This window comes from Platichthys flesus, chromosome 6, assembly GCF_949316205.1.
Source record: "Platichthys flesus chromosome 6, fPlaFle2.1, whole genome shotgun sequence".
Classification (NCBI taxonomy): domain Eukaryota; kingdom Metazoa; phylum Chordata; class Actinopteri; order Pleuronectiformes; family Pleuronectidae; genus Platichthys; species Platichthys flesus.
The window spans coordinates 6,358,830-6,379,813 of record NC_084950.1 but is presented as its reverse complement, the minus strand read 5'-3'; the positions used below and the strand labels follow the sequence as shown (position 1 = coordinate 6,379,813).

Below are 20,984 nucleotides of genomic sequence, written 5' to 3'. Positions count from 1 at the left end.
TTCGATGTTTTAACTTTTAACCGTCTTGTTTCCCAGTCATCTCTCCGTCATGTGTCGTCATCGTTCCTTCATATCCTCCCTGACGCATACTCTCTCTCCCTCCTGCAGGACATAGAGGAAACCATGAACACTGCTCTGAATGAGCTGCGAGAGCTGGAGCGGCAGAGCTCGGCCAAGCATGCCCCCGACGTGGTGCTGGACACCCTGGAGCAGCGGCAGACCTCCGGCGGCAGCGGCGGGGGTCCCACGCCGGCCAGCTCCAGCGAGTCCCTCAGCCCCATCCACGGTGTGATGCTGAGGTCCACGGCCAACACCGAGCCGCCCCTCCGCCGCAGCACCAGCTCCTCCAGCGACACGATGAGCACCTTCAAGCCCATGGTAGCGCCCCGCATGGGGGTGCAGCTCAAACCCCCGGCATTGAGGCCCAAGCCCATGGTTCTGCCCAAGTCCGGCCCGGCTGCGCAACCTCCAGCCACGAATCCTCAGGATCCTCTGGACAAGTCCTGCACCATGTGACCTCCGGGACGAGAACCAAGGATGACAAACAAAAAAACTCTCAGTCCACTTCCAGGGGGCTGCGAGATACTTCATGGACGTATTGCAAACAAATCTAAGAGCGTGTAACATTCATGGACCTAAGCAGGGAAAGACATTTGGAGACCAGACACCGGACTCTGGCAGGATTTGAAAGACGGCGTAGGAGTTCCAACGTAGACTTCTGTGTCACTAACTTGTTTATGAGTTAGAATGCTTAGATTAATATGATCTAACACCTTCTTTTTAAATAAATACAAACAACAAATCACGAAGGCTTCCCTCGAGGTTTTAGAAGAAGTGTTCTAGCTAGTTTAGTTTACAGAGTCGAGGATCATGCAACCGAACAAAGCCCGGTGCATGTAGCTCCTCCGTCTCCCACTGAACCTGAACCAGAACTGGATGAGAGGGACCGTGGAGGGTCCGCGTCAGAAGGCCTCACTGACTCTGAGGTGTAAGTGAATTCCAATGTAAACCGTTCTAAGGTGTGCGGTGACTTCCTGGACAGACCTGGTGTGAAGGTTGGACTGATAACAGGCCTGGAGGGACTTTATAACCAATGGTACTCTGAATAGATAAGTAGTACTGATTCACTCTCTGCAGCTCTCTGTGGAATGGCATCACCACCGGGAGTTGTGTTTCTGTAACGTGCAAAGAATCACCTCTGTGCTGGATTTGCTCACAAACATTTGCATATACAAATATATTCCATTTTTTGCCGGGAACGAGATCTGATGATTGGATAAAACCACTACTTCATTGTACACTTTGATGCGTTCATGAATTCCTGCATCAGCCACTGATGAAGGGATAAAACATGCCTGATAAATTATGCCTTTAAATCTGTATAGGGGGAGCAGTGTGAAAAGTTATGATGACAAATCATCTCCTAACTACAGTATATACAACACGTAGGCGATTATACGCTGTGAAACACATGCCATAGTTTCTGTTATGCCTTGCTTTAGCTTTATCTACCCAAAGACATGGCTGTGTAAGTGTCAAGCATGGATTCTTCATATAGATTGATGTGTATAGACTTAATGCCGCGCCCTATGGGAGTGGCCCGTAGCCATGGACCTAGTGACTGTTAGTGTAAAAGCCTCCTGATACATTTCACCCTGCTTCCTTTTTGCTTTTGCAGTGTGCTTCGAGACCCCCCCCCCCCCCCCTCCCTCTTGTCAGCTGAAACTTCAGCTTGTGTGTTTTTTTGTGTTGCTTTTGTGGAAGATGACACTTTAAAATGGCTGACGGGGCCTGGCGTCAGTTCACACGTGTCCAGGGTCACGTAATGATTGCAATAGCCACACATGAAGAGTCTGTGCCGGTGAGTTCCAGTTGTGTGACTGTGCCCCCCCCCTGTCTGAGTCTTTGTACCTGAACCTCTGTGCTGTAGAAATAACAGAATCAGATGCATGTCCTGGGAATGTGTGTCTCAGCATAATAACTCCCAGAAGAGCTAACTGCAGGTTTACACCATGGTCGACTTGACAGATACTTTGTGTGTAATAATCAAACGCTAATTTGATTTCTGAATTACTAACTTTCTATTGTTTTTTTATTTTTTATCATCTTTATCGTTAGCTTTGTTGGGTAGAAATGACCAACTGATATATAATTATAATCCAGAGATACAGATGTCCCACCTACAATATGAAGCCAGTTGTGTAAAATGTGCTTTTGTCACTATGTGTACCATCATCCACAATAGGTCTCCGTTATGCCTGTAGGCGTTCAGCTGCTCTACATCTGTAGTGTGTGTGTACCTGTGAAAGTGCCTTGGAAAATGTTTTAGAGGAACTCGAGACGTCCTGTTTGCATTTTCATGTCAGATTCCGTGTTTCTGAGAAACTGCAGCGCAGGAAGGAGCGAAGAAGTAATGATGCCATTTCCCAAACAGTAATACGACAGAATAAATACAAAAAATAATCAGCTTACCCATTGTGACATTGCACTTTTCATGTATATAACTGTACATATAGCATGTAACATCATAACATTTAGAGTTCTTTGAGAGCTTATACCTCTGAGGATTTCTTTCTAATAAAGAAAATAGTTTGTCGAGTCTGAGGTGGATTGTTTTTTTTCCCCAGAAACCTAAGTGTGGGTACTTGCATGTATTGGATTGATTGCACTGTAATCACAGTATGTTTTCATGTTTATATCTCTAAGACAGTGGCAGGCAGCTTTTCCCTTTCAAACCATTTTGTGAACATAACATCTCGAGGGAATGTCTTCAAATTCGGTACAAATGTTCTCTTGGACTCAAAGATGAACTGATGGTAAAAGGTTTTTGGACCTCATATGAATCTTGGAGAAAAATGTATATAGATTGAGAAACTTCACTGGTTGGCAATCATTTTAATTATTTATTGGAATTGGATAAAATGGAGCTTTAACATTTACAGGACTTCCGTAAAATTTAGACCATATGACTAAAATATAAATTAGATATCAGGAACCTTCAAACCCACATGTGTATTTTTCTTTCTGTAAAGTCAAACCAATATTACAAGAAAATATCAAATGGTCGCAACAAATCAAATTGAAGATGCATCATTAATATCACAAACACAAATCATTTGCTAAGTTTCCCTCCTTCATTCATTCGGTCGTCTGATTCTCTGCCTCTCTCGTGTTCTGCTATGTGCAGCAGCTCTACCGGGGGACAAGGTCTCCTCCAGAACCGGCTCCAGCTGCAGTGCTGTCTGCAGGAGAGAGAGCACCTCTCTGTTTGGCCCTTGCCTTAGTTTGAGTCTTCAAGGCCATCTGGTAGAAAACAGAAAAGAGAGAGCTCATTGTTCTGGAGACGGTCTCAACATTTTCTTTTGCAGCCGGACTGAGTCATGCTTTGGTCTGATCGTCTTTGGGGAAAAAAGAAATATCGAATTCACCTCAGCAATCGTAACCTTCCGCTCCCAAGTGTGGATGCTCTGCTGGAGCTTCTTGTGTTTGGCTTTGACCTGCATGTACTCAGGGACATCAGGAGCTTGATAGTCGGCCATCTGGCAGCGCAGGTGTTGGCTCAGGGCCTCGGCGCTCGAACGCTTCTGAAGAGAGGAAAAAAACATCACTGCATGAATCACTTTAGCTGATATATTGATCTAAAGGTTATTTTATGAACATTTTCAGACTAATAACAGACCTCTTCAGCATGCTGTATGTCAGCATCAAGTCTGACCAGCATCTGCTCCCTGTTGCTGATCTCATGGTTCAACTCTTTCAACTCCATTGTCGCACTGTGCAGCTTCTCCTGTTCACACAGACACACACAGACACACACACACAAGATGAAGAAGATGAACTGCCTGCAGAGGTTGGCCACATTTACATTATATCAGCCTCTCTCTCACCTTGTGTGAACTGAGGATACGCTGCACTGTCAAACTTTTGACTTTGAGTTCGTCTGGATTTTTGTCGGATCTTTGTTCTATCTTCTCCTGGATGATTTCCTACACACAACACACAGCACCACACATTGTTACGTTTAATAAAACAGTAATCCACATTTAAATGGTGCTTTCATTTAGTAAATAGTTACAGGAACATATCTGATGACCTGTTATTAGAAAAAGCAGCAGATCCCGGACTGATCCATTGTTTTCTTTCCAAATTCTGTAACTACACAATTGACTGACAATCTACTGGGACATAATAAAAGCATCTTTCTGCCTTCTCAGCCTCTGTGTTAAAAAATAATTTCTCTTTCACCTTCTTGAACTCAGCTTTTCCCATTTCCTTACTGAGTTGCAGTTTCTGCTGGAGCTTCTTCTCCTCGAGCTTCAGTGCTTGGATCTTCAGATGTAACTTCTCCAGCTGGTTGTCCTGTTTCAGTTTAGGGATGCAAGTAGTATGAGTTATTTCCCATATTATATATTTCAACTATTACAGCCTCACGCAGAAGTAAATGTTTTGTTTTTACACTTGTGTTGAGATCACTAAACCACACCAGTGTTTCACCTTCGACTTGTCTCTGAGGCACTGCAGCACCTTCTCTGGGTCCTTCATTTCCAGACTCGTGTCCTTCATAGGTTTGAGAATTCTACATTCAAACTCTTTCTTGGCCTTCCTGATCTCTGCCAGACACATTTCAGACACTTCCATGGAGGCCTGGGAACACAGGCAGAAAGAATGGGGAAATGAGATTAGGGCACATTTCTGGTTTGTTATCTTTTTTGTGTAAGGGTGTGTTACAGCCTGACCTTGTAGTTGTCCTGGACTAACTCACTTCTCCGTTTGAGATTCTCACGATCTTGTTGTGTAGCCTTAATTTCACTCTGTGCAATAAAAAGTTTGTGTTCCAGGGTCAGCTGCAGGGGGCGATCTGATGTGGAGGAACGAGACCTCCTTCTCCTTCCCTATTAAAATACACAGACACACACACACACACACACAGGGACATAATTAAATCATCATTCATGACCAATTAACTAAAAGGTAATGTGTGTGCCAGGAAACCACATAAATGGCTGCTTATTGCAGTGCTATGATTTGTCATCAGTTTTTCAACTTACAACATGTTTGATTTTGTTTTCAACTTTTAAACCTGTTCTGTGACCATGAGAGAGAATAATGTTGTTGTGGGTGTGGTGGTGGCTCATCAGAGCAGCTGTAAGAGGAGGTGGATGAGTACAGTTGCGTCCAGTTGGCAGAGACTGACACATGAAGAGTAACACACACACACAAGTAGAGTCACTCGCACACACATACACACAGGAGAGACTGACACACAAGAAGAGTAACACACACACACAAGTAGAGTCACTCGCACACACACACACACACAGGAGAGACTGACACACAAAATAGTAACACACACACACACATAGGAGAGGCTGACACACAAGAAGAGTAACACACACACAAACACAAAAGAGAGGCTGACACAAGAACCATTTCTGTACATGCAGATCAGCATGAGTTATTGGTATGAGTTATTAATTGTGTTCATTTCCAGCTTTGAATACATGTGTGTAAGTCACTGAATGTCACTCACCCCCCCCTCCATCAGAGAGGCTACCGATCCCTCCGTGCCCTCCCCCCCGGCCAGGGACTCCAGGTCCAGTGGATTCAAACGGCCGATGAAACTCTCAAACATCTCGTTCTCTGTCAGGAGGGCTTCATTGGAACTCCTGGAGGGAAATGAAAACAACTTCCATCAGCCAAAGGAAACTATTGATTTTTAAAGATTAGTAGCTTAAAGTTAGAAGCTTAGGTTAATATTTAGAAAGACTGTTCAAGGTGTATTCAAACTATTTTAATACAATTCATTCTGTCAGTTATAAGGGATGTTATAAATACAGTAGGAAGAGATGGTAGGACATGGATATATGAATGGATGACAGCTCCAAAGATAAATGATTGATAAATAGAAAGGGTTAGATGAATAAATGATAAATAGAGATGATGGGCAATTGATGGTAGATGATAGAAATGATAGATGGATGATCAATAGAAACAGATTGTAAATGGAAAGTTGAATATAGATAGACGCGTAGACAAATGGAGATGTGATGGCCAATTGGTTGGTAGATGATAAATGATAGAAAAGATAGACGATGGATGGATGGAGAGATTGATGATAGATTGATGAACAATGACAGACAGATGAATGTTTGATAGATAGATAGATAGATATATAGATAGATAGATAGATAGATAGATAGATAGATAGAGTGATAGAAAGACAGACAGATGTATAGATAGATAGATAGATAGATAGACAGACAGACAGACGGATATATAGATAGATAGATAGATGGATAGACAGACAGACAGACGGATGGATGGATGGATGGATGGATGGATGGACAGACAGACAGACAGACAGACAGACAGACAGACAGACAGACAGACAGACAGACAGACAGACAGACAGATCTACATGGCTACACACTTAGCGGTTAGCATGTCGTCCAAAAAACGTTTAACCGTGAAGTTTAATCAACAAAAACTGCCTTGATTAACTAACTCATTTTAAAGAGCATTAGTTAAATACACATTCATGTTACCTGATCTCCTGGATTCGGATGGAGAGAAGTTCTTCTTCCTGTTTTTCTGTCACTTCCATGTTCTCCATGGTTTCTAGGGTAAACTGAACTCCTGTTGTTTGTATCTATGGGCTGCGTGTTGCATTCGAGGGCTTCCGTAGAATCTGTACAGAAAAGCAAAATCTGTTTTATTCTATTTCAGGGTTATATATTTATTTGTATTTATATGTGACATAAACAAGACAGCATTTGAGGTTGGTCAGTATAAGTTATAGCACATGTCACTCCTCAGTTTAAATGTTTCTAAATGAAAACCTGTGTGTTGGTGGTATTTGTTTTTAAAGGGCTTGGGGTCAGTTTTCTTTTCCTTGTTGCTCCTCTAAGTTTCGGTTTTGTTTCTCTGTAACCACAAAGCCACGTCCGCTCCTCCCTGCAGCTCGACGACTCACTCTGCTGATCAGACCCTGTGTCAACGATGACTTCGGCCATTTCTACATTCGTCATCCAGACCCTGTGCGACCACCAGGGCAGTTTGGACTCGAAGCGGCTGCACGAGAGGATCGTGAGGAGTTTCCCCGGAGTGTCCGAGCCGGTGCTCCGGAGCGTCCTGTTCGACGACGGTAAAATATGCATCCGACCGGGCAGAGAGAGGGCGGCCGTTGGCCAGGTGATTGGTCCGGACAGTCTACTGGTGGCTAGGACCGGGTTGCGCCTCTGTCAGAAGAAACCCGGAGAGTGTCCGCGGTGCGACGGCCTCCACCTGTGCAGGTACTACGTCTGCGGAGACTGCTCGTTCGGGTGAGTGACCTCCTGCTGCTTTTAACTGGGACTAGGGCTGTTAGCTATCTCGGGACATGAACCGTGTATGTTCTGTGCATCGTGTCCACTAATCACATTTAATGTAAATCGATTTAAAATTGTAAAACGAGGCTTACCTCAGCTTGCCAGTAGGTGGTGCTATTACTATCACTACAGACTTATAGATCTGTGCAGGTCAGGAACATGCTCTTGTTTCTCTTCAAGTATATTTCACCTTTGCAACAGTCACATGAATGAAACTGTGACATAACGCAAACTGGCAACAAGGAATTATTTGCCTATTGAATCGTTTGAAGAGTTGGGTGGAGTTTACCCTTTGATACACAACATGGGTCAAAAGTGACCCGGCTCAGTTTAAATTCTCTATATCTTTGCTGTGAATGAACTTCATGATTCAGTAGTTCAGGTATTCCCCAATTAACTTGCTTTTGATCAACACAAATCCTTTCTTTAATTGTTCCTCTGTTACCTTAAAAATAAATAATTTACATATATATAAATATATACAATATGGGTCAAAAATGACCCGTATTCATTTCCTGTGTAATTTCATAAGTGTTTCTTTGCTATATGTTTGAAATAAACATGTTTTATAATTTAATATTCTAAGTGTTCATTAAATAACTTGTTTTCAATTACCAAAAATCTTTATTTTCCTTTCTCCTTACTTTATAAACAAATGTTAATTTTGTATTTCCACATCACTTTGATACACCTGTGTCCAAAATGACCCGAACAGTGCGTTTTCACTAAGGATCACCTAACATTCATTTGAAACTGAAATGATAATAAAGATGCTCTATATAGAGGAGGCAATTCTTGGTCTTGATTCTGAGTCTGAAATCTCTGATGCTAAGGACTTACACTATGTTCTACAAGCTGGAGCTGTGGGTGTCTTGAAATCCAGCTCCTAAATGAAGAAGGCTCCTTTGGTGACATAGGAAAATCAAAGAAGCCTTCTGCAGGAGTTCGTTTGATAATGTGGGAATGGTAAAAAATTGCCAATTAATTAAAAATGGCCGACTTCCTGTTTGCTATGCACATTTCCTAAAACCATATGAATGTCTTCTGGAGCAGCCTGTTGTTACACACATGTAGTTTGAGGGAGATTGATCAAAACCATGCTGAAGTTACAGCAAATTAAACACGTTGAAATTTGACGCCACTCCACTAACATGGTGTTCACCAAAAACTCACAGTTTCCATAGAACTTCATCATCAATGTCCTGAGGCCATTCTGACTAATTTACACTTTAAAATTTAGCCCAAAAACTTAATTTTTTAAATCATTTTGTCTTTTTATTTTTTAGACTCAAGTGTAACAAAAACCACAGTCTGGTTACTCCTTACAATGCAGAGGTTTTAAAGAGATTTGCTCTTCAAGGCTTAACGGAAAAACAGCTGTTCCAGCTGCTGCTGCAGAATGATCCCTTCCTGCTTCCTGAGGTAGGTTTCACCAGCAGCAGCGGCCGCTCCAGGTGCAAATCCAGAGTCCAGTTGCTGTTGTGTAGAAAACAACACACATTTCTGAATGAAATCCTTTTTATACCCGTGAAGATATGCCCCCATTACAACAAAGGCAACGGTGAGCATGGCACCTGCAAGTTCAGCACCTCCTGCACCAAGCTTCACGTCTGCCAGCACTACATCCAGGGGGACTGTAAGTTCGGCCCCTCTTGTAAGAGAATCCATAACATCGATGCAAAAGGAATGAAGATTTTGAGCCGCTTGAGTCAGGAGACTATTAACAACCTACATGAGATCTACAGAAATAAATCCATCATCATGGGTCACTCTACTGCTCCTGTCCCAGGTAAAGAATTATTTATTACTTGTGAAAATGTCTTAATTTAAGTTTTTTTCCTCCATCATCAAAGTGATTGTATGTGTGTATTCATCAGTGCCGCCAGCGGTGAGTACGCCCCCTCAGCTGCCTTCCAACAGCGTCTCTAGACCCCCCGCTGGTTCTGCTTGTCAATCTAAACCCACGACTGATGCTGAGAGGAATGAAATCTGCCTCTTCTTCATTCGCAGACACTGCAGCTTTAAAGGTAACAATAACATCTCCAGTGTAGTAACTTAAGAAATAATAGCCGTATCTCTCTCACAGGCTAAATTGTTGCCTTTGTATCCTTGTGTGTTCTTCCGCAGAGAAGTGCGTTCGTGTCCATTGGCACTTGCCCTACAAATGGCAGGTTCTAGACAGCGATGGCGTGACCTGGAAGGATTTGCCTGATATGGAGGACATCGAGAAAGCCTACTGTGACCCTGGAAACGATACAAGCTGCACGTCTCCAGAATTGACCAGCTCAGGGATTTTCGATTTCCTTGGATTACGAAGGTGCATGAATGGAGAAAAAAAAACGCTTGAATAGCCTTTTAGTTTCTGAGAGAAGCATACATTTTAATTCTATGATTTGTATAATCGCTGATTTACTGTACTTTGCTCGCTTTCAGCTCTCTGCAACCCGTGAAGGGAGTTGACTTTGTGGGGATGAAATATGGAGGCTCTCCAGTTCGTCGACTGTCCACATCCTCCTCCGTGGCAAAGCCCCCTCACTTCATTCTCACGACACAGTGGCTTTGGTCCTGGAAGGATGAACAGGGGATATGGCTGGAGTACGGACAGGTGAGTCTGATTTAGCGAAGCTCAGGGTATTTGCTTTTCCCACATTTGATTGATAGAAATGACTTTTCTCTGGCTGCGTTGTCTTTAGGGTGACCAACAAGCTTCCGTAACTTCTGAGACACTGGAGAACTTGTACCTGGCAGAGGGAGACAAAGAGATCCCTTTTGGTGCTGGCAATCACAAGTATGTTCTCCACTTCAAAGCTGAGCCGGGGAAGCTGCCGATGTATCAAGAGAACTTAAAATACAAGACGAAGAGAGAGGTCAGACGGAGGCCTCGCTTCGTGTCTGCCCAAGACGTGAAGGTGAAGCTGGAGAGGTACCGTATTATCATTGAAACTTTTTACAGCAATTCTAACACTGCTCTTTTTGATGTTACAATACATGTCATTTGGCTGACGCTTTTGTCCAAAGCGACTTACAATTAGTACACTCAGCATTTATGAGGGGCCATTTAGGGGTTCAGTATCTTGCCAAGGACACTTCTGCATGCAGATGGGGAAGAGTGGGATTTGAACCGGCAACCTTCTTGTTGGAGAACCACCGCTCTACCCCCTAGGCCACACTGCCCCAATGTCTCAAGTGACATCATCGGTCAGACAGGTCGTAAACTGTGTGTTTGTTTTCTTTTGTAGAGCTACATCACAGAGCTCCAGCTCCAGCTCCTCCATGGCCGCAAGTGTCCCACCCTACTGGGACATAAAATTCCTGCCCGATTTTGGATTCAAGGTATCTTTACAGCATTTACTATCCGGCTTTATTTTTATGAAACGATATCTCCGGAACTCAGCGAAGGAATCCTTTAACATTTGATGCAAGTCTACACTTGGAGTCAAGGATTAATCAAGTTGATTTTGGTAGCCTAAGGTCTTGAGGGAATGTCTTAGAAATTGGTAAAAATGTTCACTTGGACTCACTGGTTATCCAATTCGATTTCAGTGGTCAAAGGTCAAGGTGGCCAGACATGTGTTTGACCTCTTAAATGTGACATTTCAAGAATGCTTGAAGGAATTTCTTCAACTTATGATCAATTGTCACTTGGACTCAAAGATTAAGCGATTACGTTTCAGGGGTCGAAGGTCACAGTGCTCTTATGTGAATCTGCGGGAATTTCCAGTTATTTCTTCTAACATGTTGAGACAGGAGTTGTCCTTGGTGAAGCATGATCAGTAAAGTTCTAGTTTTTGCGGTGTTCTGTCTCTTAATAAAGATTTACTATTTACTTTATTAATGACTTATCTGTTTATCTGTTGTCTTTCAGCATATACTTCTCACCAACTCTACAAAGGACTACACTATGATTGAGAAGTTATTTAGGGGCACTATGCCTCAGAGTAGAATTAACAGCATCAACAGGATCCAGAACCCTTCACTGTGGAAAGTCTTCCAATGGTAAGTAAACACTTTTTTGGATTAATAAAAAATAAAATAGCCTAAATGAGAAGTGTCTGTTAAACAAATCTTATTTGTAAAGAAATGACACATTATTCACCAGGGTAATACTGCACTCATTCTTGACTGTTAAACACTACACAGATGTCAGTCATATCCAAGAAAGCTAATTTCTCGCTAAAACGCATCATTACATTGACTTTTTGTTTTGTTCGTTTGCTTGTTCAGGCAGAAAGAACAGATGACGGCGAGGAATGGAGGGAAACCTGTGAATCAGCAGTATTTGTTCCATGGCACTGATGCCTCCCTGATTCAGGCCATCTCTGAGCAAAACTTCGACTGGAGGATGTGTGGTGTCCACGGCGTGGCCTACGGCAAAGGTAGAGTGCGACACCCTTTTTTTTCATAATCCTGCTTACACTTAATTAAACAAACGCATATGACAACATTCCCCCCTTGGCATAGGTAATGACTGCAATTTGAAGTATCCAATATTCACCAACCATAGCAAAGTCTCTTCCTTGGAATGACGATAATGTGTTTTGCTGTAGAGCAGTAAACTGTGTAATTCCTAGTTCTTTGGATTTTGAGGACTGTTAAAACAGCATCACCTTGTCCTATGTACACTGTCAATACTAACACTTTCTCATTTATCAGGGAGCTACTTTGCCAGAGATGCATCCTACTCAGACAAATATGCCCGCGCCAAAAGCAGCCGGAACAAGATCATGTTTGTGGCTCTGGTGCTGGTGGGGGAGTACAGCCAGGGATCGAGGAGCTATGTCCGGCCGCCACCAAAAGGAGATGGCAGAACCCACTATGACACCTGTGTTGACAACATGAGCAGACCCAGCATCTACGTTGTCTTTGAAAAACAGCAGATTTATCCAGAGTATGTTATTGACTACTCATAAACCATAATACTGTTGTTTCCCCACACTGAGGGGTCTGGTCAGGGAAAAAAAAAAAAAATACTTACTTATGGGATCACCTTTGTTTCAAACAATATCAGCAGTGGCTTTGTTGGTGGTGGAAGAAGTAGTTAGGGTTAGTCCTGACTCCTGAATTCAGAAATTCACTTAGGTAAAGATATATAAATCTATGCACTCACATTTTTTATATTTACCTCTGAAATGAAGAAAAGCAGAAGTGTTGAAGATCTGATGATATACATGTATTTATAGTTAGACAGATTGTAAACAAACGCTTTAGTCACTTTAGTTAATATTTATGGTGGGGGTGTCTATTATTTAGTTGTTTAGTTTGGTAAGTACAACTTCCAGAGGTTAGAGTTCAAGTCAAGCTACGGAATGAAATTCACTGATGGTTATAGTTATGCAATAAACACACTATAAAAAAAGCATTAATGTATTCTTTGTCATTATTTTAAGACCCTTATTTTCCCAGTGCAGCAAATAAAATGAAATTATTTAAGATAACTTAATTACACACAAGTGGAATTTAACCCATTTTACATGTAACTAGCAGTTCTATCTTAATTCACCTTTTATCTCTTAGGTCACTGAACTACACACATGGTGAATCATCATCATCAGTAAACTTATTGCATTTATTCAAGACTAACATGGATTAATGACTTCTATACCAATTCATGAGCTCAGACTAACTCCTAACACATTGGTTAAAATTCAACAGGGCAGCTATTGAGACCAAAAGAAAAAATCATAATGCCACAGTGCAAACTTATGATGGAGTATTGGGGCTCAAGTTCAAAAGTAATCCAGAAAAGTATTACAACATGAACCTATTGGATGATTTGTAACTTGTTCCACCAGCCAAGAAGATGAACAGTGGGTTTCTAATCATCTGGTGTTGAATTGAATCGAGCACCTCCCGAGTTTCTTCTGGTGATTTTCACAAATATGCCATTTTTGGGTCCCAACGTGCTTGATGACTTCAACTCAATAGGAACCTACACAAAGGAAAGAAGAAAATTCCACACAGAGATTAATGTTGTAGTGTGGATGTAGGGTAAATAACACTAATCATACAGTTCTAATAAAAACACCATTATAACTAATAACAGTATTTTACATCAGCAGTGTGTTTGTAGGATGATGGGATGTTCATTCCAAACTTAAGCCGAGATCTACCATTACATTACATTTCATTCAGGTGACACCTTTATCCGAAGCAGCTCAAAATAAGTGCATCAACTATGAGGAAACAAACCCTGAACATCAAGAAGGTACAATTTCTTCACAAAAGCAAAACTACATGAAATGGCACATAGGTAAGTGCCATTTAAGTGCTACTAAATTGTTAGATTAAACTTTTGTTCAAGGTGTAGTCGGAAGAGGTGTGTTTTTAGTTTGCAGCGGAAGATGTGTGGACTTTCTGTCCTGATATAATTGGGGAGGTCATTCCCCCATTTAGGAGCCATGACAGCAAACAGTCGTGATTTTGTTGATATCTTCTATGACTTAGGAGGGTCATACTTCTTATTTTTTGCAATTTCTGTTAAAAGCTGAATGTACAAGAAATAAATATACTCAAAGAAGGGCAGTTGTGTAACTTTTTCTATTCACTGCACATATTAACAATGCAAAATAGGTAGCTTTTCAGTTCCACATCATGTTCTGAAGAGGAGCTGCTACTTCACCAAAATGTTTTTACATACTGGCTTTGATTTGAATATGGCCACAAATATGATTATTGCCTTGTACTCAAATAAATACAAGTACTACACAGTATGAAGGCGTGCATCTTCCGCTCCAGCAAATATTTCACAATAAAAAAACCTTTTAAACAAGGGAATGGACCTCAAATAAATTGGAAATACTCCTTTGTGAGTTTCAATCCTTTCTAAACCTCATGTTTACTAGATTGTCGTCTGAAGTGTCCGACCCACCTTTGTCCCAGTGCAGGCCACGATGTTGAATTTGTGAAACAGACGAACTAAAGCCATTTTGATCTCCAGCTGAGCGAGCCTCATGCCCACGCAGTTACGGGGACCGGCCCCAAACGGTAGGTAAACAAATGGATGTCGATTGGCCTTGGCCTCTGGGGTGAATCTGTAGAGAAACAAAAACGTAAATTTATAATAGTATAATATATAATAGTATATGAAACACAATAGTATCAACAGTTTGAGATTTAATTAATATGGTTAACCAGATGGAACTATATTGTCAATGAATTGCAAAACTCAGATAGATGTGGATACACAATTTGTTTAGCAAGCCACAAGGTCAGTAACAGGGACAGTCACTGACATGGTTTTCATGTTAATCCACCAGTATCTGATCATAGTGACATATCTGCATATTTGCACTTTTGTTGTTTTATTTTCTCCTCAGCTGTTTATATATATTTAGATATACGTATATACATTATTTTCTATTTAAAATGTTGATATTCTATTTTGTTCTATTTGACACTATTTCTATCTTATTTTATTGTATAGGTTGTAATTACTTGAGCATTGTTAGAAGAGAGCCTGAGACTCAAGCATTTCACTGCCAGCGACTGCTTAATGTTATTGTTGTGCATTTGACAATAACAAATCTTGAATCTTGAATCTTGAATCTAGTGACACGTCGGGAGGAGCTATTCCCCAAAATGTTTGCTGTTACTGAGCTGAAAACAGGTTTATAGTTGTGCTTAACTCCTCCAGCTGCCTCCTACCTCTCAGGGATAAACTTCTCGGGCTCTGGCCAATGCTCTGGGTCGTAATGGAGGAAGCCTGCTGGGATCTCCAGCGATGCTCCTTTAGGGAGAAACTGTCCATTCACCACACAGTCCTGGTCGATGTCCCGTGCAAACCTTTGTGGGACAGAATGCAGCGGAATATAATGACACTGCAGTATTTACAGACCTCAAATACTTTTTTCTTCTTTATATGTGATGCTTCTGAAACTGTGGCTTTTCGCGCAGTCGTGTCGACGGCTTATTTGAATGTATGGTTCTCCAAGGGTTGCGCGTGTTGCAAAGCAATTCACCGCCAGACCACTAGGTGGAGTAACTCTTTTTGTCGAAGATGACCTTAGAGATGCCTTTTTTGTGTGTGGCAACAGTCGACTGTTTATTTACATCACCACTGCTGCTCCTCATAGCCTTTTTCTGGCGGACAAAATTGTCCTGATCTTCCTCCACAGCTTCGTACACTCGTCAACCTGCAACCGAGATTACAGCCGAGATCTCCTTCCAGGAATTGCAGGCCATCTGCGCGTCATTGTATTCCGTCAATGACGGGTTATACAAGTGGTCATACTTTCGGACCTCTTCTGCCAAACACTCTTCTATTCGGTCCAAATTCGTTCTTCTAAATCCTCCGTGGTTACTGCCGATATTATGGGGCGTGAAACCGGAAATCTCACTCCGGAAACGATGTAGTTAGCAGACCAATCATAGGCCTTTAGTCCATGTGATCATGTATACATGCATAAATCTTCCTTTACCTGAATCCAGGAGGGTAGAGGCGCAGTGCTTCACATACAACCATGTCCAAGTACTTCAGCTCCTGAACGTTAGTGTAATCTGGTGACTCCTACAACAACAGGTAGCACAGTCAAAACCCATCACTGTCTTCTGTCATAACTAAATGACGCAAAGAAGATCAGATTCAACAATGGGTGAATACACTCACATGTCTCGTGAAGAACTCATCCACCTCTTCTTGTACTTTGTGTTGACTTTCAGGGTTGATGGCCAGCAGGTAGCAGGTGAAGCCCAGGGTGTTGCTGCTGGTTTCGTAGCCAGCCAGGAGGAAGACAAAAGCCTGACCCACGATCTCATCCTCAGTGATCATCTTTTTCTGTGGAGCCCTGCTGTGGGCCTCCTGATCCGAGGCCGATGGTTGCGCTTGCTGGTTCCTGGGATTGGGCTCATCAGTGTGGTTCAGTGTATCGAAGTGCTCCAAAGACACAGACTCTTTGCTGGTTCGAGCATCCAACATCAGCTGGAGGAAGTCTCGACGCCTCTACAAGAAAATTAAAGGATCGACAGTGTTGGGTCCTGGTATTTGTGAACTACAGTTCGGCCTGCATGTGTAGTCAGAAGCCCAGAGCCCATGTCCTTTGTTCTGGAGAAAACCAGAGCCTCCAGAACTCAGTATCCCAGGTCACGTCAACATCACACAGAGGTGTGAAAACTGACCGGGGACACAAGTTGCAACCACTATTGGTCAATCTTGGCCCCATGACCCAATATAAGCCCAGTTCTCCCCCCTTCTTCCCCTTTCTACGCAACCCTACGAGAGGAGCAACCTAAATCTTCTCAACTTAAATGGAAGAGAGGTGCAGCTGAACTCACCAGGGAAACCTCCTCCAAATCCAAGCTCTACCAACCTTCATTATTTCACATTCATATTTTCAATATGAATATGCAATATTTTATTTTGAAAACCAAATGTTTTGAATGCCGAAAGGCACACCATTGAATGCTATCCTGTTTAATTCATTATTGCACAAGAAAATATTAATATAAAAACTATCTATCAGAAAAAAAGAACTTGAAAGAGATGCAGATGATAGAATAAATTCAAACAACTCATCAAAGATAAAAAGGAAAATGTTGGAATGCTCTTGAGTTCAGTTCACTCAATTTGCATTTTTAGATAAACAGATTCACCTGTTCAGGAGGCTGCTCCTCCCTCTGTGTGATGATCTTCTTGATACAGTTGTTAAAGAAGTCATTCATCTTGATAAGTCGTTTGTTGGGGATGAGTCGCACCAGAGGAGCCGCGAGGAAAGGAAACGCAACTGGACACACAAACCAGATTTATTTGTTTGACCCAACCTGGCTCAATGCAAAACTACAAAACTTACATAATATAAAATATAAATAATAATAACATCAATGCATTACACTCACTGAAAATTAGGGCGATGGGCTTGAAGAGAGAGAAGGAGAAGAAAATCTGAGCGTGACGGACAAATGGGTCATCTGGGTTTTTCTGAGAGTCCACCTGAGTTCCAAACGCCACACTGGCAATAACATCCATGGTGAAGCAGCCGAAACATCTGTGAAACAGACACACGCTTAAAAACATGAGGCAGGACAGAAGGAGACACCTTCCTTTGTTTATTGTTTTATTATTTCATTTCGTTACTTGTGGATGTCAAAGGCCTCTCCTGACTCAGCGTAAACATTCAGGTTGTTCATCAGAACATCAGTGACTGTGTTGATGAGTGGAGCCATCTAAAAAGAAAAGACAAACTTACTGTGAGTGGAATCTGTCTTGTCAATATCACTCAAGTCCATTATTGATCCATAAAAACCACAGAAAATTAGAACAAGTTTAAGGTGGCTCTACAAACACAGCTCACACAGTCACACTACACAGTTGAAAATCCAGTCGTTAAATGAGTCTCCACCCAGATACATATCTGATACATTAAAGGGGACATATTATGAAAATTCCACTTTTGTAGTGCTTCTACACATTAATTTGGGTATCTGACATGTCTACCGTCCCAAAAACTCTGGAAAAAAACAACTCCCATGATTTGTTGTGGTTCCTCTATGCCGGAAAAACGATACACTAGAGTGCGGCAATCAAAACAGGTCAATCTGAGGAGGGCTGTGTTAGACAGGGTAAAAAGGGTGCTGTTTTACATGAACCTTGTGGAATTTTGACCGAAGTATGTTACAGACATTTCATTAAGAGCCCAAGGAACCATATCAACTGTGGTAAAATGGGCATACGATGGGTCCTTTAAGTTAAAAGCAGAGGCTGTAAATTCATTAGATATCTTCTCCTGCAGTACAAGGCCGACAGGCTTCGGCCTGAAAGTTCCACCAAACTGCAACGTAAGCTGTGTACGTTACTACGCTACTGTGATTTCATTATCACCATTTTATACATTGTCCATGTTATAATGTAACAAAACACGATTTAAATATTTTGTACCAAACCTTGAAAGTTACTAATTTAACTCCTCCACCTTCTCCCTGTGTCCTCCAACTCCACACTCCCAAGGTCTTTGAAACCAGCTCATTCTAACTAGTGCCAAACGAGGGTCTGCTTCCTGTATCTCACCTCTTTCAACCTGGCAGCGCTGAAGGACGGGGTCAGGATGCTCCGCACTCGCTTCCAGCGCTCGTTCCTCAGCATGAGCAGGGAGTCACACATGGGCTTGCTGGGAAAGTGAACAGTCTGTATAGAAGAACAGGAGAGTACAGATACAAACAGCTGTTATCATTACCCTATCACTAGTAAACACATAATATACAGTATATGTTTTACTTTAGTTAGGTTAGGTGTTCTCACCATTCTGTTTGGGAAACTGCTGAAGTCTCTGACTAACACTTGTCTGATCATGTCAGGGTCTGCAACCACCACCACTGGGTTGCGTCCCAAGTAGTACCTGATAGACACCAAGGAGAGCCTCATTCAAATCAAATCATCCTAATGCTGCTGATTTATTTCAGGGTTACATTTCATAATGTGGAAAATTGTAATATGTGAAGTGTTCAGACAGTAATTATTTGATTTACCCACAAACTCTGCCATGTGTCCTTATTATATCAGCGATTGGGCCGAATAAACCCTGAACAGAGATAGAGGAACAATGTTAACTAATGTAATTCACAGAAAAATCAACAGTGTGACGAGTAATCAGCCTCACAAGTCTTTCACAGGCTCAAGAGGGACGGCACTAAGACTCACCTGTTAACCTTGATTTAAACAGAGGGGCATTAAACAAATGAAGGGAGGCATCACTGTCTCCATCTCACTGTGGGAGGTGGTTGATGGGTTAGACATTGATCTGGGGAAGCGGGGGGGGGGGGGGGGGGGGGGGCTCATAATCCACACAAACTCTGACACACGTTAAAGATAAGAACAAGTGAAGGGACACCAGGGGTAATTCAATGCAAAGTCTTACCTCGCGAAACATGAATATGTTGCCAAAGAAAGGTAATGGCTTCGGATGTTTGATGCCACATCGAGAAAGGACTGAATACGGGTAATACGAATACCTAGAAGACAGAGCCCAGAGCTGTGTTGAGGAGTGGTGGATCAATAGAATACAATATTCTGATTGCTTATGGTTATAGTTATTTGGGACCTTTTGAAGGGATAGTTCGCAGGAAAATGTAAATTCCCTCATCATCTACTCCCCACTATACCAATGGAGATTGTGGGTGAAGACTCCACAACACAGTTTTGGAGTTTCAGGGGTAAACATGGTGTAAATGACACCGTTTCGAGTCAAATTTCACTTGGATGACCCCACAGAAGCAGTATAGACGCATTTAATGTTTCTTTCTTGTAGTGGTCAAAAGTTTAGGGGTGACAGTTGAATGCAGGACAGGAGGCTGATGATTCAAGAAAGACAATTTATTCAAGTGTGACACATGATTTAAGAATACTGATCAAACGGCACAGGATCATGTGCAAAGTATTGGTACTGGCATGTACTTGATTTAAATAACAGATTAAAAAGAGAGACGTTAAAGGCTCATGACCCAATTTAACAAAGCGAAATTATCATGGGTAAAAACAAGCACAGCACACTTTAAGAATCCTAACACTGGTGTGATTGCACCAGTGGATTATCACTGCATGTGATATCATACAATGAAATAAAAGAAGAGGGTCTCTAGTTTACGGAGCCAATAACACCAAATATTCAAGCCATTACACCAGGATTGCACGTTGCCCATAGAACAAAGAACAAAATAAAATAAAACAAACAAAAACAGAAATCAAACAAATTTATCAGAAAGAAAACTAATGTTAAACAAGGCCAAATAATCTAAATGAAACCTTAATGTGGGAAAAGCACACAAACACATACACACACACACACACACACATACACAAACACACACACTTGCTGCTCCCCCGCTACACTTCCTTACAGGACCAGCAGGGGAGAGAGATAAAGGGGGAGAGAGCTACTACGGTGTCCCTAAATGAACTTTGCAGACACTCACCCTAACCCTTATATCTAAAATAATAACATAAAAACATAACTGGGAAAAGTAACAACGCTGTTTACCCCTGACACTCAGTGAAGACTAGCTAATGAGTGAATTTTCATTTTTACCATAAACTATCCCTTTATCAACAGAACTCAGCTGATGAGTGTGTGCATCAGTTGACTGGTACAGAGAAGTAGAGTTCCATAACAAATCAGATGCTGAAGTATTTACTCACCAGTACAGAAGACCTAGAAAGACGAGGAAGAGGCCGAGGGTCAGAGACGATCCCCCGGCCTCAGGGAGGAACACGTTCAGAAAGTCAGCTGCAGCCTCCATGACAGATTAAAGCCTGAAGAGAAATAAGGGAAGACAGTGTTGTTATCCTGATGCTAATGACCTCTGTGTCTGTGGAAATCTGTGGAAATCACGTGACTTCCCCTTTCTGTGTTGACTGAGACCTGAGGGCGACTGGTTTCCATTACGCATTAGTTTGTTGGTTTCCATGGGAGCTAGTCAATGATTTGTGTGAAGCTCTGATAGTGTTCCACCTTTGCTGTGTATTTGTAAATAGAGGCGTTCAAGTCCTGTGTGTTTCCTTCACATACACACAATGTAGTTTCATGTAAAACACATCTGCTAAGGCTAAAGCTCCTCTTGTCAAAGGGCTAGGCACCTTGTTTATCTGTTGTCTTTCAGCACGTACTTCTCTTCAACTGTGCAATGGACTTA

The 20,984-nt window shown here is 41.9% G+C and overlaps 4 protein-coding genes across 11 annotated transcripts in view; 2 read left to right on the top strand and 2 right to left on the bottom strand.

The window, feature by feature from the left end:
* Positions 1-2,598, top strand: part of srgap1a (SLIT-ROBO Rho GTPase activating protein 1a) — a 75,791-nt gene extending 73,193 nt beyond the window's left edge. For 5 of the 7 annotated variants that reach the window (XM_062390061.1, XM_062390060.1, XM_062390062.1 and 2 more), the window contains one exon: positions 109-2,598. In XM_062390061.1, coding sequence (XP_062246045.1) covers positions 109-516 — 408 coding nt within the window. In that variant the 3' untranslated portion in view covers positions 517-2,598. The remainder of the gene's footprint in view (positions 1-108) is intronic. The other 2 variants (XM_062390064.1, XM_062390063.1) reach the window with 2 other exon arrangements.
* A 291-nt stretch (positions 2,599-2,889) lies between these two features.
* Positions 2,890-7,563, bottom strand: cfap263 (cilia and flagella associated protein 263). The gene is made up of 10 exons (XM_062390192.1): positions 7,460-7,563; positions 6,546-6,688; positions 5,531-5,666; positions 4,737-4,892; positions 4,495-4,644; positions 4,246-4,359; positions 3,888-3,986; positions 3,680-3,787; positions 3,429-3,584; positions 2,890-3,303 (listed from the first exon to the last, which is right to left on the bottom strand). The coding sequence occupies exons 2-10, from the start codon at positions 6,611-6,613 to the stop codon at positions 3,193-3,195; spliced, it is 1,098 nt and encodes a 365-aa protein (XP_062246176.1). The 5' UTR covers positions 6,614-6,688; positions 7,460-7,563; the 3' UTR covers positions 2,890-3,192.
* On the top strand, positions 6,921-12,726 carry parp12a (poly (ADP-ribose) polymerase family, member 12a). Of its 2 annotated transcripts, none has more exons than XM_062390188.1 (11): positions 6,921-7,292; positions 8,654-8,789; positions 8,901-9,156; positions 9,245-9,394; positions 9,495-9,684; positions 9,801-9,972; positions 10,061-10,290; positions 10,607-10,700; positions 11,233-11,363; positions 11,592-11,743; positions 12,021-12,726. In XM_062390188.1, exons 1-11 carry the CDS (start codon positions 7,000-7,002, stop codon positions 12,275-12,277), a joined length of 2,061 nt encoding a protein of 686 aa, XP_062246172.1. In that variant the 5' UTR covers positions 6,921-6,999; the 3' UTR covers positions 12,278-12,726. The 2 variants fall into 2 exon arrangements, with proteins under 2 accessions (XP_062246172.1, XP_062246171.1); XM_062390187.1 differs by having other exon boundaries at positions 6,921-7,322.
* On the bottom strand, positions 12,516-20,680 carry LOC133955373 (thromboxane-A synthase-like). Its single transcript, XM_062390189.1, has 13 exons — positions 20,491-20,680; positions 19,214-19,307; positions 18,825-18,877; positions 18,598-18,694; positions 18,367-18,483; positions 17,437-17,525; positions 17,199-17,347; positions 16,956-17,086; positions 15,973-16,305; positions 15,785-15,873; positions 15,012-15,149; positions 14,236-14,398; positions 12,516-13,296 (listed from the first exon to the last, which is right to left on the bottom strand). The coding sequence occupies exons 1-13, from the start codon at positions 20,589-20,591 to the stop codon at positions 13,183-13,185; spliced, it is 1,668 nt and encodes a 555-aa protein (XP_062246173.1). The 5' UTR covers positions 20,592-20,680; the 3' UTR covers positions 12,516-13,182.
* Positions 20,681-20,984: the final 304 nt, after the last annotated feature.